At 43.9% G+C, this 19,717-nt stretch overlaps 2 protein-coding genes across 2 annotated transcripts in view; one reads left to right on the top strand and one right to left on the bottom strand.

Annotated features, from left to right (window-relative positions):
• Nucleotides 1–19,717, top strand: part of LOC131673252 (uncharacterized) — a 1,160,519-nt gene that overhangs the window by 442,055 nt on the left and 698,747 nt on the right. The gene's annotated exons all lie outside the window — the stretch shown is intronic.
• Nucleotides 634–1,843, bottom strand: LOC131673337 (uncharacterized protein DDB_G0280315-like). Its single transcript, XM_058951244.1, has 3 exons — nucleotides 1,584–1,843; nucleotides 746–1,235; nucleotides 634–648 (listed from the first exon to the last, which is right to left on the bottom strand). Exons 1-3 carry the CDS (start codon nucleotides 1,841–1,843, stop codon nucleotides 634–636), a joined length of 765 nt encoding a protein of 254 aa, XP_058807227.1.

Raw genomic sequence — 19,717 nt, 5'->3', positions numbered from 1 at the left:
TTGGAAAAATCAATGTGCATTTGCTAAAGTCGTCAATAAATGTGAGAAAATATTTTGAACCTTCGTACCCCGTATTTCTGTGTGGGCCATTTAAGTTAGTATGAACTAATTGAAGGATTTCTGTTGCTTTTGTTCTATTGTTTTCAAAACGTAAATTATGCATTTTGTTTTTGATACAAATTCCACATTTCATATATTCTTTTTCTAAGTTTTTTGGAAGTCCTTCGATTAATTCATATTTGCAAAGTTTTTCTAAATAATTAAAATTTACATGGCCAAGAATCCTATGCAATTTTTCTTTTTGACTTATTCCAGAATTATTTACGCTAATATTTCTTTTATCAACATATGACGAAATTTTATATAGACCATTATCGTTATACGCAGTACAAATTATATTATTGTTTCTATCGTAAATTTCAGATCGATTTCCTTGAGATAAGATTTTAAAATTTTTATTATTTGTAATTCTTGCTTGACTTATTAAATTTCTATCCAATTCTTTTACATAAAAAACATTTGTCATAATTATTTCTGTTCTAAAACTTTTTTGATAAAATGATGTTATAATATTTCCAACTTTTTCACACTTTATTTTTCTACCGTCTGCAATAGTTACATAAATTGATCTTTCTAATCTTTTAAAATCTGAGAAATAAGAATAATCGTTTATAATGTCGTCTGTACAACCACTATCTAAGATCCAATTAATTTGAGTACTTTGACTCTGATTTATGGAATTTACTCTACTATTAAAATTTTTAACATCAATATTTGCATGCAAATAAAACGTCTGTGGTGTATTATCGTAATACCTATCATTATAACTATAGCGTGCGTCGTGTTGACCTTCTTGTTGAAAACTTCGTTGATTGTTGAACTCTCGGTGACCTCCTCGTTGACCGTAACCTCGATTGTTGTTGTTATTGTATCCTCTGTTATTGCTGTAGCCTCTGTAGTTGCCGTAACCTCTATTGTTGTTGTTTGTATAACCTCTGTTGTTGTTGTTTTGGTAATTTTCTTCTTGATTGTAGCTGCCCCTTTGACCGCTTCCACGAGAGTTGTTGCCTCGCCAGCTGCCTCGGGTTATAGCACCTCCTCGCCAATTTGCTCGGAAATTCGGAAAAGTATTAGTTTCACAATCCTTTTTTGTATGCCCTTTTTTGTGGCAAATGAAGCATTCAATGTCCTTCTTTTCGACTTTAAATAAATTTGACTTTTTACTATTATCTTGGCTACGATAATAGTAGTACGATAATAGTACGATGGCTAGTAATTTGACGTTTTACTATTATCTTGGAATTTCATACATTTTAATTTTGTTTTTTATATAACTGCAATTTTTATCTTTATCTTGCAAAGTATCGACTAAATCTCCAATGTATGCAAGTGAATCAGGTAGAGTTTTTAATATATAATCTAATTTTTCTTGTTCTTTTATATCTGCTCCAGCACTTTTCAATTCATTAATTAATTTCTCAAATTCACTAAAAAAACTATCGGTATTTTCAAAATCTTTCAGTTTTAATTTATCCAGTCTATTTCTCAAAACTATTTGTAAAGAAGTTGATTTTTTTAAGTACATTTCATCAAACTTATTCAATATATCAATTGCTGTTTTTTCATCACATACAAATTCCAATTGTTCATTTGAAATACTAGAATATATTAAGTTCATAGCTTTACAATTAAGCTTTTCCCAATCAGTATCTTTCAATTGTTTTTCGTGTGTGACCACCTCATCACACGTTCTAAATTTCAGTAAAAGTAATAATCTTTTTTTCCAAAGGTTGTAATCTTTGCCATCAAAGATAGGAATTTTCATATCCGTATCAGAAGCCATTCTATACTCTACAACTTTCAAACACAATTTTTCACAACTTTACTCAACGTTCTCGTTCATGCACGTGTATCTATCTTTATATATCTATCTTTATATATCTATCTTTATATATCTAATAAAATATTTATTACTCCTTGTTTATATGTTATTAAGCTTCAATGCTTCAACTTTATTTTTGTTTCTAATTTTTTATTATTGTTTCAAACGACTTCATTCTTCGATAAAAGATTTATTACCTTGATATTTACAGTATACTTATCAATATCCGCGGTGTTTCATTACATTGAGTACTATATTATTTTGTTTCTCCTCATTTAGTCGTATAGCATCAAATTTCCATGTGTTCCTGCCAAGCACCGCATGACGGCAAAATTTAAAATCGTATCCACTTGCATCTTCTTGATCATTCAATAATTTTTTTTTACTTTCGCATTTTATACACTTATTTTTCAACTTTAAAAACAAATTTCAGACAACATTCATTCATTCCTATCTTCTTCATTCACTTTGTCAACCATACACTGAATCAACCTCACTTTTAATCGATCACACTATTAACCAACCAGGTTCTGCTACCATGTTAAAAATGACTGAGATAAAAACGATTGAGTTTGTTTTAAATAAAATATAATATCATGCAAATATATACAAAGTGGGTCTCATAGTTAGAGATACGGTCTGCCTTAAGCAACCGCTCTCTTTCGACTGTACTCATAGTTATGTACAGATACATCTCGCCGCGTACTTATGCGCTTTTGCGCATGCGCTACTACATACATCTTTTACTCTTGAAATATTAATTCATATATTTTAACAATTTATCCCTTCAAAATAAACTTTGATTGCGTCAATAACTTCTTTACATCTTGATAAATAGACGAGTAACGAAAACTATTCATCATTTCAAGTAAAATATTTTAGCAATTCACGAAATAATCATTATCATTTCTATAATTACTAATATCAAAATCCCTTATTATTGTATGAATAGTACTGTCATATTTTTCTTTTACTATTTCCTGACAACTTACTCTCTCTCTCCCAATTCAGCTTCTTGCTTTCTCTTTCTCCTTTTTGCTTCGTCGCTCTTACTAATTATTTTTGTTAACATTTATCCGTTATTCTAATAAATAACACGTTTGTTTTTTCAACGCGCGTCCGCTTTATTCCGTCCTTCCGTCTATCTCCTCGACCTTTTAATCTCGCGTTTAGACGTGCGAGTCTTACATCGGGACCTGGCATTGGAGCCACGATGCCCCGACAACACCTGACGAACCGAGCTGTTCCTGCTTAACCGAGCCCGAATTCTTTACTTGTATTATCCGCTGTAACGAGTGCGACTGGCCCTCGTTGTGTCTCTCTCTCCCTCTTATAATTATATTATGTATATAGTTTATGTATATGTTTCACTTTGTAAATACGTCTGCTGCCACTAGCGTAGCCGACTATAGCGGGGGAGAAGAGGCAGCCGATCACGGTAAGTCGCATGAGAGAGAGCAAGAGAGAGAGAAGAATACGCGACGGACGGGCCGCTACTCGCGAAGGGCCGCGCACCGCCGGCTTTCCGCGGCTCGCATAGGCATCACCGCGGAGAGAGGGCAGATTAGGTTTGACCACGCTGAGCGACACACGTGGAGACAGGGGCTGCTAGAGTTTTTCGCTCGTTACTGCTTTGTATTGCTGCTACCTCGGGTTCCGCCTTCAGCGAGAAGACGCAGTTACCGCTGTCGAGAGTGTTTCCGTATTGCGCAGGGAGAAGCGAGTGCGACAGAGACTTTGCCGACGTGTGGTGCGTTTGTGTTCCGCGAACGGATTGCGCCGAGTGCCTTTTGTGAGGTTGCCGCCGGCATCGTTGTCACCGACGAGCTCGTCCGCTGCGACACACGCCGTTTTCGTAGCTGTGACGAGAGCAGGCCATGTGCCGGTCTCTCGTCTGCGTTCTCCCTCCTCCACTCGGCAAGGCGTGTTGGCCAACGTTAGGCGCATTAAAGTATGCGCCTAACACTTGGTCTTTTTGTTTCAGCGCCAAGGACGGGCCAGCGCAGTTGAGCGCAAGAAAAAGTTGAGGAACGCGGAGAGAGAGTGAGAAAAAGAGAAAGAGAGAGTATTAGGCCCATGCAGGGATTGGCAGGCGCGCAACGCGTGACCGATAAGCGGCACGTCGCGTTCCGTCTAACTAATAGGTCAAGGTAGGGAGAGGAGCGAGCGCCGCTGAGCGGCTGCAAGACGAGCGCAAGAATTAGTGCGTGAGGGAGTCGAAGCCCAGTCCTACTAGAGTGCAGTAGTCCAAGCCCAGTCCGGCTAGGAGGTAGAGAGTGCAGTTTGGGATAGCCGGAAGGAAGGTCAACCCTACCGGCAACAGCTTTGTCTGCAACCGCAGCTAGCCCACCCCTGCAAGGAGAGTCAACGTTGCCTGTGGATACCTGGTCGGCGACAGCAGCCAGCAGCTAGCAACGATCTGACCAGCGACGACGACCGGTACTTCCTGCGGCAGCACATCGCCCGCGATCCACGACGTTACTAGGAGTGGTGAACAAAGGTCAAGCCTTCTTTTCTTCTTTCTCTCTACACTCTCTCTCTCTCTGATGATGCGACGGCCGGTTCGCGTTGAATAGGTTAGCCAGGCATCCACGTGCCGGCTATCTAAAGGTCCGCGTTTAAGTTTAATTTGTAGTAGTGTAAGTTGCGATCGGCGAATTGTCCAGGCGCCCACGTGCCGGGCAGTTCATCCGGTATAGGTTCGCGTAATTTAAGTAAGTTTGTAATAGGTTAAGTGCGCGATTGGATATTAAGACGAGATGCGAAGTATTCATTTGTGAATACTATAAGTAGTTTATTATTCTATTATGTAGTTGGTTAGTTAGTAATTAGACTATGTTATGCGCGCGTATGTTTAGTTTGAACAATGATTAATAATAATAGGTTGTAAGTGAGATTTGATTCCTGTCTTTCTATAATTCATTTATCAACCTCTCCTCGTTCTTCTCCCTCAATTGCCTTGAGCGAAAGTGCCTCACTTACCCCGCAAAGAATTGGTAACAAAGGATAGAGTTTTGTTACATAGCGAAGCCGGGAGACCACGCCGTCCTTGTAAGTACCTGCGACTTCTCTTTCTCTCTCTCTACTTTAGGTTGCTGCTCTCTCTCTCTCTCTCTCTCTCCCCCTACGCTACAACGCTATCACCTGCGTCACTCGTACCGCTTATTGTAATCACACTTTTGCTGCTATTATATTTTATGCCTGCTAGATAGTCGCTACCATTCATTTCGAACCTTGTCCTTTACCGCTTTCCTTGTCGCTCGTTGCGACTGCGCACCACGTTTTCGCGATTTTCAGCACAAGCAGACCGCACGACGCTCTCCGCGGGCCTGGAAGCTGGACAGCTTCCACGACGGCATAGCTGTGCTGCCCGGACGTCGCTTCGTAACCCGTTAATCTGCAATTTCTCCCTCACCTTTTCTAGCAACGTCGGCTGCTACGCTCATCGTATGCGCAGCCCCGTTACAGAAATTTGGCGCCCAACGCGTTCTAGAGGACAAAGCTTGTGCTAAATACGACAGAATAATTTAACCAATAGTAAATTTCAATTTCTGTTCAATATATATGGTACTTGTGAAAAATAAAAGCGAGAAAGTAAATGACCAAGCGAACTTCAAAATTTAGTCGGTCGCATAGGCGAAGGACAACGTCAATAACAACAAAGTTTCAAGTTACAGCCAGAATATAAACAGCACACCAAACAAAGCATATAGCTGATTTGAAAACACAGCATACGGACTTGGTATAGTTAACGAAATCTATGAGCATATAAAATATTACTTGCGACTTTGAACGAATAAATAACAATCGTGCGAGCGGAAAATTTTCAAAATTTGTAAACAAGCAAGCGTTCTCGAATTTTCGTCAACCGAAACAGAATATTGCGATCGAATAAACTCGCGCATTACCTTGATTCATTTTGTCAAGTAAATTCGATTTGATTTTTTTTTTATATACACATCTACAAATCAACAAATTAACCAAATTTAATTACATCAATTGTTTTTTTTACTTTTATCGATATTTTCCTTTTTTTTTACTTTGATTTCTTTTCTTCTCTTTCTCGTAAATACCATTGACGACAATAACAATGACAATGTCACAGACCCCGAGAAACATTAACGAACTCTCGATTTTCAAGGAAAACGTAGATAAAAGAGTGGCAGATTGGATAAAGGATTTGCCCAGCGACGAGCTCGACGACGTCATGACACGCTTAGAGTTAATTACGGACGGGTCAATGTATGAAAGAGCGAACCAACTGTACAAGCGCTTAAGCGGCGATTACACGGCAGCGGAGAGTATTTTAACGAACGATCTAGACGAAGAGCGAACGAAATCACGACGCGACCAGCTATGTATTACACTCCTGCTATCGAATACATTACCGGCAGATCTGCGCGACGACATCCTCACAACACTGGACGCGCAATCCACCTTAGAAGACGAAAGCATGATAATGAGTGATAAAGCGTCATTTTCCACAAGCTCTCGCGACCACGCGCAAACGACGCCGCATCAACAACGTCGATTCTTAAACACGTGTGCACAATTGGAAACGCTTGACCCACGAAGCTTAGCCGAGTCCATCCCATTTGCTACATCACAAAGCAATGTGATACTAATGAATCAACCGGTACCCACGACGCTCTCCGCATCAGCGAACGCACTCTTCGCAAGCACACAAAGCACCTCGCAACCGAACATTCTAACGAACACAAATACTTCGTCACAACCAACAGGTGCAATCCCGCGGCCGAAACCATCAGTCAGAGAAGCTGCAGACAAACTTATCCGCTGCGTTCTTCCAGACGGTATTGTACAATACATGCCAGTAGCATCAGCAGTCGAACTCAGAAGAGCAGTGCTTTCTGAGAAGAACCTAATGCAGGAAAACGCAGAAGTTAAAGAAGTGCTAGCCGCTATTTCGCGAGAAAACGTGAACCTCAATCGCGTCATGGACGACTTGCGTAAACAAACACAATAAGTTGTCTCAAGTGCCCAAGCCGAAATCGCAAAGTCACAACAAAAGTTTCAAATGAACCTCGCACAAAAAACGGTACAATTCCAAAGCACATACGATCTAATCTAAAACGGTAATGACGAATTCGATCTATCACGCGATAACCAACGTCCACCTGGAAACCACACCTTCTTCCACTCGACAGCACACCCTTTACCGATACATAGCATCTCATCCACGAGCATGGCGTACCCTTCACAACTTCCACCCGAAAGCTCGGGCTGGGGGAGGGGGGTAGCTACGACAACGTCGCAAGATGCGTTTGCAACGATCACAGACCCCTCTACACCTCACCCTACGGCTAGTTTTTACCCTAGGACGTCCATCTCAGCAAACGCATGGCATACTCCGCCCTCGCAAGTTACACGACGAGAGATGGCGCTAAGTAGGCCTATGCCAAGCCATGGTTGGTGGAACTCGCGGACGAACCAAGGTAACTTGGACGCGTCACGCACCGGCTATACCGCTAAGCACTTAGGTAGGACGGTGAGAGAGTGGAAGATCCAGTTTTCCGGCGATTCTGGCACTAGTATAGAAGAATTCTTAGAGCGGATCGAGGAACATGGACGTTTAGACCGCGTAGGCGAAGAGGAGTTTCTAGACTCTCTAAGTTCTTTATTCAAAGGATCGGCGCTTTTGTGGTACCGTATGGCCAGTTCCATGTGGAAAACCTACGCGGAGTTTAAAGAGGCCGCGCTAGAAGCGTACAGCAAGTCACGAAAATTTAAACGCAACCTCTCCGTGGAGGCGCTTCAGAGAACATAGGGCTTAGATGAACCTGTTAGGGATTACTTAGCAGCCCTTCACACCATCTTCAGTCGCTTTGAAGCGCCGTGGACTCCGCGTGAACAAGTCGTCTTGGCCATAGATAATATGGTTCCCGAGCTGAGGAAAAAGCTGAAGAAAGATCAGCTTAGGTTCACCGGTTTACCACAGTTGTTGGTGAGAGCGCAAGAGGTGAAGGCGTTTGAGTCAGCTGAAAGCTGGAAGCCGCCGCCGCCACTCGAACAGAGTATGTTGCCGGAGGCCGCTTATAAGCCCAAGGCTAAGCCGACCAATGCGAAGATAGCGGTTGCGTCGGTGACGGAAACAGCTGTTTCCTTGTCGGAAGGTGACCTAGAAAAGGTCATTCAATGCCTTGTGGATAAAAGGCTAAAGGACCTCGAGGCTTCCAAGACCCGTGGCTTGCCCCCAAGCAAGCCCAACCAGAGCTGGTAGAGACACCAAAGGTGAGAGCGGAGGCGATACGAAGGTATCTCCAACGCCGAATTCTCAAGAGTTTTCTCGCTTCAGTCCTCGAAGCAGCAACCGAGGACGTAAACGTGGGCCCGCGAGAGTAGGCTCCACTAGAGGAAGCTCAACGGGTGGTGGCGCTCGCATCATCACGCCGAAGAGCGAGAAGAATAAAGACCGGAAGCCTGGACCTGATGCAGTCAAAGTTATATGCTGGGACTGCAGCTGGCCCGGCTATACTCGGCTAAATTGCCCCGAATGCTCGTTAACCCAGTCGGGAAACGACCAGGGCAGCGCGTAGACGAGGTCCCTACCACTTTGCCCCAATGCGCCGGGACCTTCAAGGCAGTTAGCGTGGTGGGAGTTACGCATGAGGCGAGTGATGGTACGACTGTTCCAATACTAGTCACGGACAGCCCGGACATCGCGCCTAAACGTGACGGTGGAGGTACCACTAATAGCGCTTTAGCTGAGAAGCATCCTCGGTGGTGGCTCAACGTGTGCATAGGTCCGTTCACGTTTAGAGCCTTGTATGATATAAGAGCGTCGCGCTCGGTCCTCGGTCCCATAGGAGTGCGAATTGCTGCAGCTTGCGGCCTTCAGGTACATCCATATGTAGGACTAGGAGCTAAGGCCGTTGACGGCCACTACGTGTTCATATTAGGCAACGTGAAATTGTCATTTCGTGTCGGCGGAGTTGAACATGTCGTGGATGTGTTGATTTTGAGGGACGCAGACACGGACTGCACCATCGGCGGCGACTTTATCCGCGCATTCTCGGCTAACCTGGACGTGAAAACTAATACGCTCAAGGTGGAAGAAAGCGAGGAAGTTATCCCTGTGATACTGTCCTCTGTACGGACCAACGAGTCGATGGCGCTTGCATCACTCGGCATAGAGGAAGCTACCCAGGAAGAGCGCCAGCTGATAGAACAGCTGATGCACGACCTCCTGCCTAACTCCGACAGCGACCAGCTGGGGTGTACTAGCTGGATCGAACACGATATTGACGTTGGAACATGGCGCACCCCATAAAACAGAAGTATTACCCCGTGTCGCATAGAGTGGAACAAGAAATGCACGAGCAAGTGCATAAGATGCTCCGCACGAGAGTTATTCGCAGGTCCACTAGCCAGTGGTCCAGCCCGGTTGTGACGACACGAAAATCGGACGGGACGTATCGCTTCTGCGTGGATTTCAGAAAGGTAAACGCTTTAACGCGCGTATGCGCTTATCCACTGCCGTATATGGACGTGATTCTGCGAAAGATCCAGCACGCATTAGCGCGCTTGATATGTCCGGCGCCTTCTGGCATGTCCCTTTGACAGAACGAGCGATTTCTATAACAACCTTTACAGCGCCTGGCTTGGGGCTGTTCGAATTTATTCGGATGCCCTTTGGTTTAGCTGGCGCGCCGGCTACATTCCAGATGCTGATCGATAAGATCATCACCCCTGAGATGGAGCCCTACGCTTATGCGTACCTGGACGACCTGATCATAGCTACAGAGACTTTTGAGGAGCATGTTAAGTGGCTTAGATTTGTTCTTGGCCGCATCAAAGAAGCCGGCTTAACAATAAACACCAAGAAGTCGAAGATTTGCATGCCGGAAGTCCGCTATCTTGGCGTCCTAGTCAATCGCGAAGGAACTCGTCCGGATGAAGAGAGAGTAGAGCCTATACTCAGGCACCCGGCTCCTCGGAATCTCAAGCAGTTGCGTAGGTTCTTGGGGATGGCGTTCTGGTATAGAAAGTTTATGGAGGACTATGCGACCATCTACGAACCTCTCACTGCGCTTACGCGACAAGGCACGAAGTACGAGTGGGGAGACAAGCAGGAGGTAGCGTTTGGGCAAGTAAAAGCCCTACTTGCGACAGCGCCCGTCTTGGTCAGACCAGACTTCTCGGCCCCTTACATCATCAAATGTGATGCAAGCGATACGGGACTAGGAAGCGTCTTACTCCAACGTATTGGCGACGAGGACAAGGTGCTGTGCTACGCAAGCCGCGTCCTTACTCTAGCGGAAAGGAAGCTCTCTGTGACAGAGAGGGAGTGTTTGGCTGTGATCTGGTTCATTGAGAAGTTTCGTCCCTACATCGAGGGATACTACTGTGGGCAAAAAGTAAGGTGAATTTGTTTGTAAAATGAAAAATCTTTATTTATTCTTCTACATCAATGTCATCCCCTTCGAAGTTATCCCCTCCCGATAAAATACACTTATGCCAACGTTTTTTCTAATCCTCGAAACATGCCAAATAGTCCCTTTCCGGTATAGCCATCAGCGCCTTCTTCGATTCAGCTCTTATCTCCTCAATCGACTCGAAACGCGTTCCCCGGAGTGGTCTCTTGAGTTTTGGAAATAGCCAGAAGTCACACGGAGCCAAATCAGGCAAATACGGTGGTTGGGGAACGATATGCGTCGAATTTTTGGCGAAATGGTCACGAAGAACGAGTGCAGTGTGAGATGGTGCATTATCGTGATGCAAAAACCAAGAGTTGTTGGCCCATAATTCTGGTCTTTTTAGACGAATTGCTTCACGCAAACGACGCATAACGCTCAAATAATATTCCTTATTAACAGTTTGGCCGGGTGGAAGGAATTCATAGTGCACCACACCACGAAAATCGAAGAAAACTGTCATCATAACCTTGATTTTTGAACGACTTTGACGTGCTCTTTTCGGTCTGGCCTCGCCTTTAGCACGATATTCGCTTGATTGGTCGGTTGTTTCAGGGTCGTAAGCATAAATCCAAGTCTCATCTCCCGTAATCATGCATTTGAGCTTGTCCTGATAGTCAGAAAGCATTGTTTCACACACATCAACGCGGCGACTTTTTTGCAAGAAATTGAGCGTTTTCGGTACCAAACGAGATTTGACTTTTCGTAGGCCCAAATGGTCTTTCAAAATTGTTTTCACAGATCCTTCTGATATTCCGATCATATCAGTAAGGTCTCTAACAGTCAACCGACGATTTTCGAGCACTAATTCCTTCACTTTATTGACGTGTTGGTCATCTGTTGACGTCGATGATCGTCCGGAGCGCTCCAAGTCATCAACACGTTCTCGACCCTCTTTGAAGTCTTTGTACCACTTATAAACATTTTTCTGCGACATGGTAGAATCACCAAAGGCCTTCCGCAACATCCTCAACGTTTCCACAGCCGAAATTTCATTCCGCAAACAAAATTTGATGGCACTTCTTTGCTCAATTAAATCAGACATTGTAAAAATCGAAACATGCACTCTAGGTCGTTTGGTAAACACAAGCGTAAATATATTACTGATGATGACATTGACATGAAATTTGTCCCAGATATCATTCGCAGTCCTACCAACTCAAGAAAAAAAGAACTAGCCCGAAATGTTAAGCCCGCGAAGTTTAAATTGAAAATTCACCTTACTTTTTGCCCACAGTAGTACCATTTCACCGTGGTTACGGATCATCACAGCCTCATGTGGTTGCGTAATCTGCAGCATTCGAATGGTCAGCTCGGACGTTGGTCCCTTAGACTGCAGTCTTACGACTTCGACATAGTCCACCGCAGAGGAAAAGACAACGTCGTAGCAGATGCCCTCTCTCGCGTATATGAGACCGACGATGACCAGGAAGGCGTCATCGCCGCCTCAGCGGTCGATATTACAACTCGAGATCAGTGGTACTTGAGGAAAGCCCAGCAAGTACAAGAGGACCCGAAGTCGCACCCCTACTGGAAGCTCGTGGGCGGACGACAGCTATCGGCCGAACCCAGTGATAGACGATCTACTGGGCTACGATGATGACGCCTGGAAACTCGTCATTCCACGCGAACAACGAGTGCAGGTGTTGGCTGAGTGCCATGAGGAGCCAACAGCTGGTCACCTTGGACGACTCAAGACGCATGAGCGAGCGACGCTTCGCTATTTTTGGCCAGACATCTACAAGGATGTGGCTCATTACGTGCGCAATTGCTACATATGCCAGCAAGTGAAGGTGGAGGAAAAAGCTCCAGCCGGACTGATGGGCAGGCACAACTTTTCCCGGCCATGGGAAGTGGTGGCAGGAGATACCATGGGTACGTTCCCGAGATCATCACAAGGTTACCAACACTTGCTGATCTTCGTCGATCTATTCACGCATTGGATAGAATGCGTCCCGATCCGCAAAGCAAATGGTAAGACCATTAAACGCGAGCTGAATGAGCGCATTTTCCTACGGTTCGGGATCCCAGACAAGTTCTTGTCCGACAACGGTACTCCCTTCAAAAACAAACTCGTGGATGACTTCCTCGAAGCGCACGGGGTGATACACGCGACATGTGCGCCCTACTCTCCGAAGAGCAACCCCACGGAGAGGATAAATAGGACGAGAAAGACGATGATTTCTGCTTTCATCGAGGAAAAACACACGGTGTGGGATGCGCGCATGGCAGAATTCGCTTTTGCGTACAACACCGCCATCCACGAGGCCACGAAGTGTAGTCAAGCCTTCCTCAACTACGGGCGTAATCCTGAGCCACCACATTCGTTTAGGCGCGAGGAATTGCGTTCTTCTGAGCAGCAGCTCGAAGAAGAGGCAATAAACGGGTGGAAGTCACGCATGGGCAAGCTCGATGACCTCAGAGCCAAGGATCAGGCCAACTCCGAGGCCGCCCACGCGAGACAAGAAAAGTATTATAACCGTCGGCATCGCGAGGTAATTTATAGCGTAGGCGACAAGGTGTGGGCAAGGAACCGAGTCCTCTCCAACGCCGCGCTCGCGATAGCAGCCAAACTGAGTCCGAAGTACGCGGGACCGTTCGTGGTATCAGCAAAGCTGGGTACGAACACGTACTTACTGCGGAATCTGGAGGGCGCGGAAGTCGGTAAGATCGCCGTCTGTGACCTGAAGCCTTGTCACGACGAAGAACAGATCATCGACGACCCACTATCTGACGCCTCGCCTGAGCGCCTAGCGAGAGGCGAGGACGAATCATGGTGGCCGATGGCCTCGTTACGGAGCGCAAAAGCGATGACGCGTCCGCAAAAGAGATCGAGGACGCTTCCGCGGAAGGCCCAGAGACACAAGGGGCGCTGGACCCCAAGAAAAGGGGCCGCCCCCGCGGCTCGAAAAAGCCTGCACCTATTCCCACCGAGGTATCACCTCGAAGGTTACGTCCCAAGGTAAGGCACTAGAGGAAGGAGAAGAAGACAACTTCCGCCGTCCTCAAACTCTAGCCCCGTGTTCAGCTTTTTCCTTCTTTGCTTATCCACACCAATCTCTTCGCTTGCTGCTTGGCTTAACTATCGCTTACGCTGTGTTTAGATATAAACCTCGCACATGAACTTACCCGTTTTCGAACTAACAAGAACCTTCGTGAGGACTAGATGGCCACGTCAGTCGGAGCAGTCACGGACGCCTCCCATTCCGGGACCGGTTCGGAGTCGGAGTCCGACCCTGGTTCTGGAAAGCTCTGCGTCCTGTGCGAGGACCTCATCGGGGTCGACTTGTCACAACAATACGCCGTGATAAGGCGGGCCTTCGCTGACCCGCGTAGGAATGACGGCGGCGGCGACTCAGTCGACGAAGATGAGTTCGCCCAGGCGGTGGCCGACGTAAGCCGGTACCGGCGCAAGCTGGAAATCAGGGCAGGGACGCCAACGCAGCACAACAAGCGACTCAACGCATAAGCGAGGCGGGTTGAGCCAGGATGCCTAAGCAACGAGACAGACGGAGCCGCGCTCCAGGATCAACGGCATCAATGTCTACTTTATTTAGTTTTCTTTTTTTTCCTCTGTTTGTTTTTTTTTTTTATTTCTCTGTCGCGCGTTTAGTTTGTTAAAGAGAGGGGAGATTGCGGTAAACTCCGCAATTAAAATAAAAAGATTAGGCTCAATTCATCCGAACCCCAGTTTGTCTTCTTTATTCCCTTCACTTCCACAATCACAGAGCCTTTGGAGAGAGAGTGATATTTCGCACCGGTACGCCCAGGCTACCAGGTGGCTGGGGGAGGGGCATATAACGAGTGCGACTGACCCTCGTTATGTCTCTCTCTCCCTCTTATAATTATATTATGTATATATTTTATGTATATGTTTCACTTTGTAAATATGTCTGCTGCCACTAGCGTAGCCAACTATAGCGGGGGGGAAGAGACAGCCGATCACGGTAAGTCGCATGAGAGAGAGCAAGAGAGAGAGAAGAATACGCGACGGACAGGCTGCGACTCGCGGAGGGCCGCGCGCCGCCGGCTTTCCGCGGCTCGCATAGGCGTCACCGCAGAGAGAGGGCAGATTAGGTTTGACCACGCTGAGCGACACACGTGGAGACAGGGTCTGCTAGAGTTTTTCGCTCGTTACTGCTTTGTATCGCTGCTACCTCGTGTTCCGCATCCGTGTTATTACTGCATCAAGAAAGCTCCAACTTTGAATTTCAAAATTAATTTAAAAATTATGAATAAATGTATATAGTGAATAAGTAATAAATTTATATTTTAAAATTTTAAGCAGTTTAAAGTCTTTAATCCTAATTTAATTAAGTCTTTAATCCTAACTCTCAAATCCTTTTTTGGAGTGGAAGAAGTAATTACTTATGCCTCCTAAGAAGAAAAAGATTCTAGAAAATGAATTTAGAAGCAGGTAGTACGAGATCGCATGCGCTTCCAAAGATATATTGTCAAATCGAATAAAGTTAAATCATGAGTATTGTTCAAGAAACGCATACTAATGATGAATCGAAGGCTTGGTCCTATATTAGAAATACATTACACCATATATATGTTAAATAAATTTGAAATCTAATTCAAAGTAGAGATAAGCGGTTGTGGCTGCTCGACAACTAAAGTTGTAGGATTACCCCGACATTACCCTCTCTTCTGAGAATTTCTTCTACAAGATAGACGTTAGGATACAAAGCTTTCTACAATTCTTGCTCGTAGAAACTACCAACAAAGGGATTTTCTTGGTAATCTAGCAGGTAATATGTTACAAGTTTAGTTTTCGAAATGAATAGTAAAAATATCTGTAGGTCAATTAGGCGTAAATCCTTTTTCAAAAGCATATTTAGACTTACTCACTCGCACTTTATCTTCTAGTCAGATATTGGTTTTTTGAAATAAAATATATTTTATTTATTACATACTGCAACGATTAGCGTAAATCGTTAGACTCGCGCGAGGTTAATGAGCGGCTGATCGAGAAAAGCCGCGATCGGTTCGTGAGAGAGAGAGGGCGCGTAGGGGCAATGACCGGGAGGGGAGCGTTCAACAGGCAGTATGACTGTGTCACTCAGTCCGCCTGTGTCGATCTAACCTTTTGTTCCCGAGCCGTTTTGAAGTTTTCGTGTGGTGGTGCTAAGGCGAACAGTGCGAACTTTGGTGCGGTGTGCTGGGTGCAGCAGCAGCAGCAGTAACAGCAACAGCAGCAACAGCAGTAGCAGCGACAGCAGCAACAACAACAGCAGCAACAGTAATCGAGGCGGTGCGGCAAGCAGCGAAGCAGCTTATTAGCCGCGTGTTGATCGGATACGGTTGGCCACCGTATCCTCATCGTCCTTGCGGTAGGTGCACCTTCCCCTATTATTGTTATAGCAAGCGATCCCGCGCAGCGTGCGCGAGGAAGTTAATTGTTGCGTGCGAGCGGTTAGTTCGCAGTGATCGCGGTTTTCTCTCTCTCTCTCATATTGCGTAGATTGTCATTCGCGCAAGCGTGCGCAAGACTCTCGGCAGATTCCCCGTGTATTTGATCTAATCGAATAAACCGATTAATAGTTTTAAATAAACGAGTCATCGTTATTTGTTCTTTCCTTTGTCCGGAGGTCGCTAGTGTTTACATTTCATTCGAATTCGCCCGTAGCGTAGCACGGATCACGCGGATACCGGTAGACTGGAATCGTCAACTTAGTTTCCAACAGCGGCCGCGCGAGCGCTACTAGGTAAGGGCGACAGCGCCGCCAAGCGGTGAGTTGGGGAAACCCAACTCGGAGTATCGAAGAGACTCTGCGCAGGCGCACTCCGAGACAAGGTAGGTTGCTGTGCTTTGAGCACAGAGATAACTAGGCGTCGTTTAGTAGTTATATAGATACGTTCCAAAGGTATTATAGACTAAACGGCAGCCTGTTACAATACACAACTTTAATTTGTATTGCATAATGGACTAATATAGTTCTATTCATTAATGTAATTATATCTTGAATATTTATTATGTTTTTTAACTTATTTAGAAAAAATAGTTTCAAAACTTTCGGATATTTTCATTAATTATGCTGAAGTTTTCTTTCTGATCAAAAAACATGCGAGAGGTTTCAGGGAGCTGTGAATTTTTCTATCATCTTGTTATTTTCTTTATTTATTTATGTAAAAATATTTTCTAATTTCCTTTCCTATGATAAATTTTTTTGGCTTCGAAAAGTGGAAATTTTTGTAGAAAACCGTGTTACAGGATGTAGATAAAATTCTGCAGCCTCCTTGCTCTACGAGGGTGGTCCGATAAGTACTTAGCCTCATCGCCCGATGGCACCACTCTCGCAAAAGAAATATTCTATCACGTAGTACAACCTTCTCGATGGTTACTGTCAAGATTTTAACCAGATCGGAGTTGTAGTTTATTTTTGAGAGAGTGTGAAAGCAAGTGTGTCCGTTAATTTTTGAAAAATGGAAGAAGAGCAGTATCGGTCGGTGATTCGATTCTTGTTCTTGGAAGGGAAATCGAAATTGAAGAGCCACGTCCAGGTGCTCCGAAAACGGCTACCACGGAGGATAACGTGACAAAAATTCACGATCTCGTATTGGAAGATCGACGATTGAAGGTGCGCGAGATAGCTAAGATCGTAGGCATCTCAAAAGACCACATGGGTCATGTCCTGCATGAATTTTTGAGCATGACAAAGCTGTCGGCGCGATGGGTGCCGCGTTTGCTCACTTCGGACAACAAACGCAACCGTGAGACAACTTCAGAGCAATGTCTGACGCTATTTAAGCGCAATCTGAAGGAGTTTCTGCGTCGTTTCGTGACAGTCGACGAAACATGGATCCACTGGTATACACCAGAGACCAAGGAACAATCGAAATAGTGGACTTTACCCGGCGAAAGTGCTCCGAAGAAGGCGAAGACTGCCCCATCGGCCGGAAAGGTGATGGACGCCATTTTCTGGGATTCACAAGGTGTGATCTACATCGACTACCTGGAGAGGGACAAACGGGTCACAGGGCTGTACTATGCCGACTTATTGAACCGATTCGACGTCGAATTGTTGAAAAAAGGGCCCCATTTGGCGAAGAAAAAAATGCTCTTCCACCATGACAACGCACAGGCTTACACCTCCGCCGTCGCCATGGCCAAATTGATCGAATTAGGCTACGAACTGTTGCCCCATCCATCATATTCTCCAGATTTAGCCCCGTACGACTTCTTTTTGTTTCCAAACTTGAAAAAGTCACTCGCCGGGCAGAAATTTGAGTCGAATGAGGAGGTAATCGCTGCCACGGAAGTCTATTTTTCAGACCTCGAGGAACCTTATTTTTCAGACGGATTAAAGAAGTTGGAGCATCACTGGGCCAAGTGTATCGAACTAAAAGGAGACTATGTTGAAAAATAAAACGCCACTTTTCCAAAATTTTCGTTTTTCTTTTGTAGGCTAAGTACTTATCGGACCACCCTCGTATATCCAAACCCACTAAAAAAAAATCTTACGACTTTTCGGAGGATAATCGGAACCTGCGCGACAAAAGGAGCATCTGTTTCGACTTTGAATTCTTAGCCTTTTTTTATTTCAGCTTGAAATGCTTTCCTTATTCTCACTTCCAAATTAAAACCTAAGTTGAACGTTAGACACACACACAAAAATAAATATTTTCGCTTAATTCGAGGGCTCGACGTTACAAAGCACCATCTGCATCAAATAATAGCAACATTATTGCAACCATGAATTTCACAATACGTTGCACATGAATTTCCAAAACTAAAATCTACAGGGTTATCAAATCCCTTCGGTTTATTTACAAGGTATCCATTTTTGTACCACGCATAGCTGAATAGATTTTTATAACTTTTTATATTCATTATATAATGGGAATGAAAATAGATCATGGATTAATGACTGTAATTTTATAATATTATCCCTCTTATGCAACTCTCATTCATCGTCGATATAGTTAACGCTATCTAAAAATTGCATAATAAAATTATTCTAAGTACGTAATCCAAAAACATCTACTGGCTGGATATTTCCAGTAGTTCCGGTGGATATTTGTTTCAAATATACCGTTTTATTATGCAGCGTAGCTTTCTCGATAGCTACTGGATAGTGACCGCTCCACGAATCAATTAATAGCATTGTTATAGGTGCCACATAAGAACAATATACTTCTTTCAACCATGTTTTGAAGAAACCTATAAATTTTCTTTTAATATTTCATGTTTACAATACATGAAAAATTATTTTACCTGAATTCAGCTTTCCAGATTTTAAAGCAGCAATATGCACGTTTGTAGGCGTAAAAGTTTTTTGTAATACGGTTGATCCAAAATCATCGGTACGTTCTTGCAATACCAAAAATAAAGGTGATAATAGTTCTCCATCTGCTGATATCGTTGGTTGCACGGTGTAGCTATGGGTAATGGATGATACAGATTGTTTGAGACATTGCAACTGTTTCTCTCCTTCAACTACTAAGGTGCGGCAAGAGTGAAATTCTAATTGAAAACCGCTCTGATCTGAATTACAGGTATTTTCAATACCTACTTGATTAATTAATTGGTTGACATTCAACAAAAACTCTGTCTCTTTTGTTTGCAATTATTTTCTATTTTTTATACTTTTTTATGTTATAAATTTATTTATTTTTTTAGTCACAATTCTGTGAACTTTCTTAAATTTTGCAGCCCACCATATAGAAGCTGTAAATTTTATGTCTTCATTTCCAATTAATTTTTGAGCTTGTAAAGCCCATATTCTCAAATTTGTCATAAATTATAAAACCAGATTCAAGAGCTGCGTTAAAATTTTCTAAAGTCTTCTTGATTAATTTCGTGTACCCATCGACGTAGTTGTATTTCAGATATGACCATGCGAAAATGATTTTGTACCGTTGGAAGAGAAAGATTTTTCTTTTTCCGTTTCTCCATAAGTCGACAACTCGTTTCTTATATTCAAAACTCAATGGCTCATTCTGGCTAATGCATTTATCTGTAAGAAACTCAGGATCTTCAGGTAGTGTATGCAAATTTTGTTTCTCGTCAATATATGCGTCAGAGTATTTAAACTTCTCTTGAAAATCTAAAGATTCTTCCATCATATCTATAATATCATCTGCTTCTAGCAATGATCTTCTAGCACATCATCTAGAAATGTTCTTTGATTTCAATTTCCTTGAGATATTAAGGATTTTCTTGGATAGAGAGAGTTTGGAAGTAAGCCAAAAACATATTTATCACATTTAACGGATTAACTTTCATTTTCATTGCTGAAAATTCATAAGGTGTTAATGAAAGTGTGGATACATATTGGTAAAATTTTTTTGACTTAACGAATAAATGATCATAAATAGTAGGTAAACTAGAGGGGCATCAAATCAGAGGGGTACCAGCTCACTGAGTTGAAGCGTGTGAGTTGAGGTGTGTGCA

Source organism: Phymastichus coffea, unplaced genomic scaffold (genome assembly GCF_024137745.1).
Source record: "Phymastichus coffea isolate CEN01 unplaced genomic scaffold, Cenicafe_Pcof_1.1 PCOF00013, whole genome shotgun sequence".
Taxonomy (NCBI): Eukaryota; Metazoa; Arthropoda; class Insecta; order Hymenoptera; family Eulophidae; genus Phymastichus; species Phymastichus coffea.
Note: the sequence above shows the minus strand (reverse complement) of the source record. Positions and strands in the feature narration are given on the sequence as shown.

Coding starts and splice junctions, on each gene's coding strand:
- LOC131673337 (XM_058951244.1), bottom strand. CDS start 1,843: ATGGCTTCTGATACGGATATGAAAATTCCTATCTTTGATGGCAAAGAT. Junction 1,236..1,583: donor TTGAATAAGTTTGATGAAAT/GTACTTAAAAAA, acceptor CTATTATCGTAG/CCAAGATAATAGTAAAAAGT.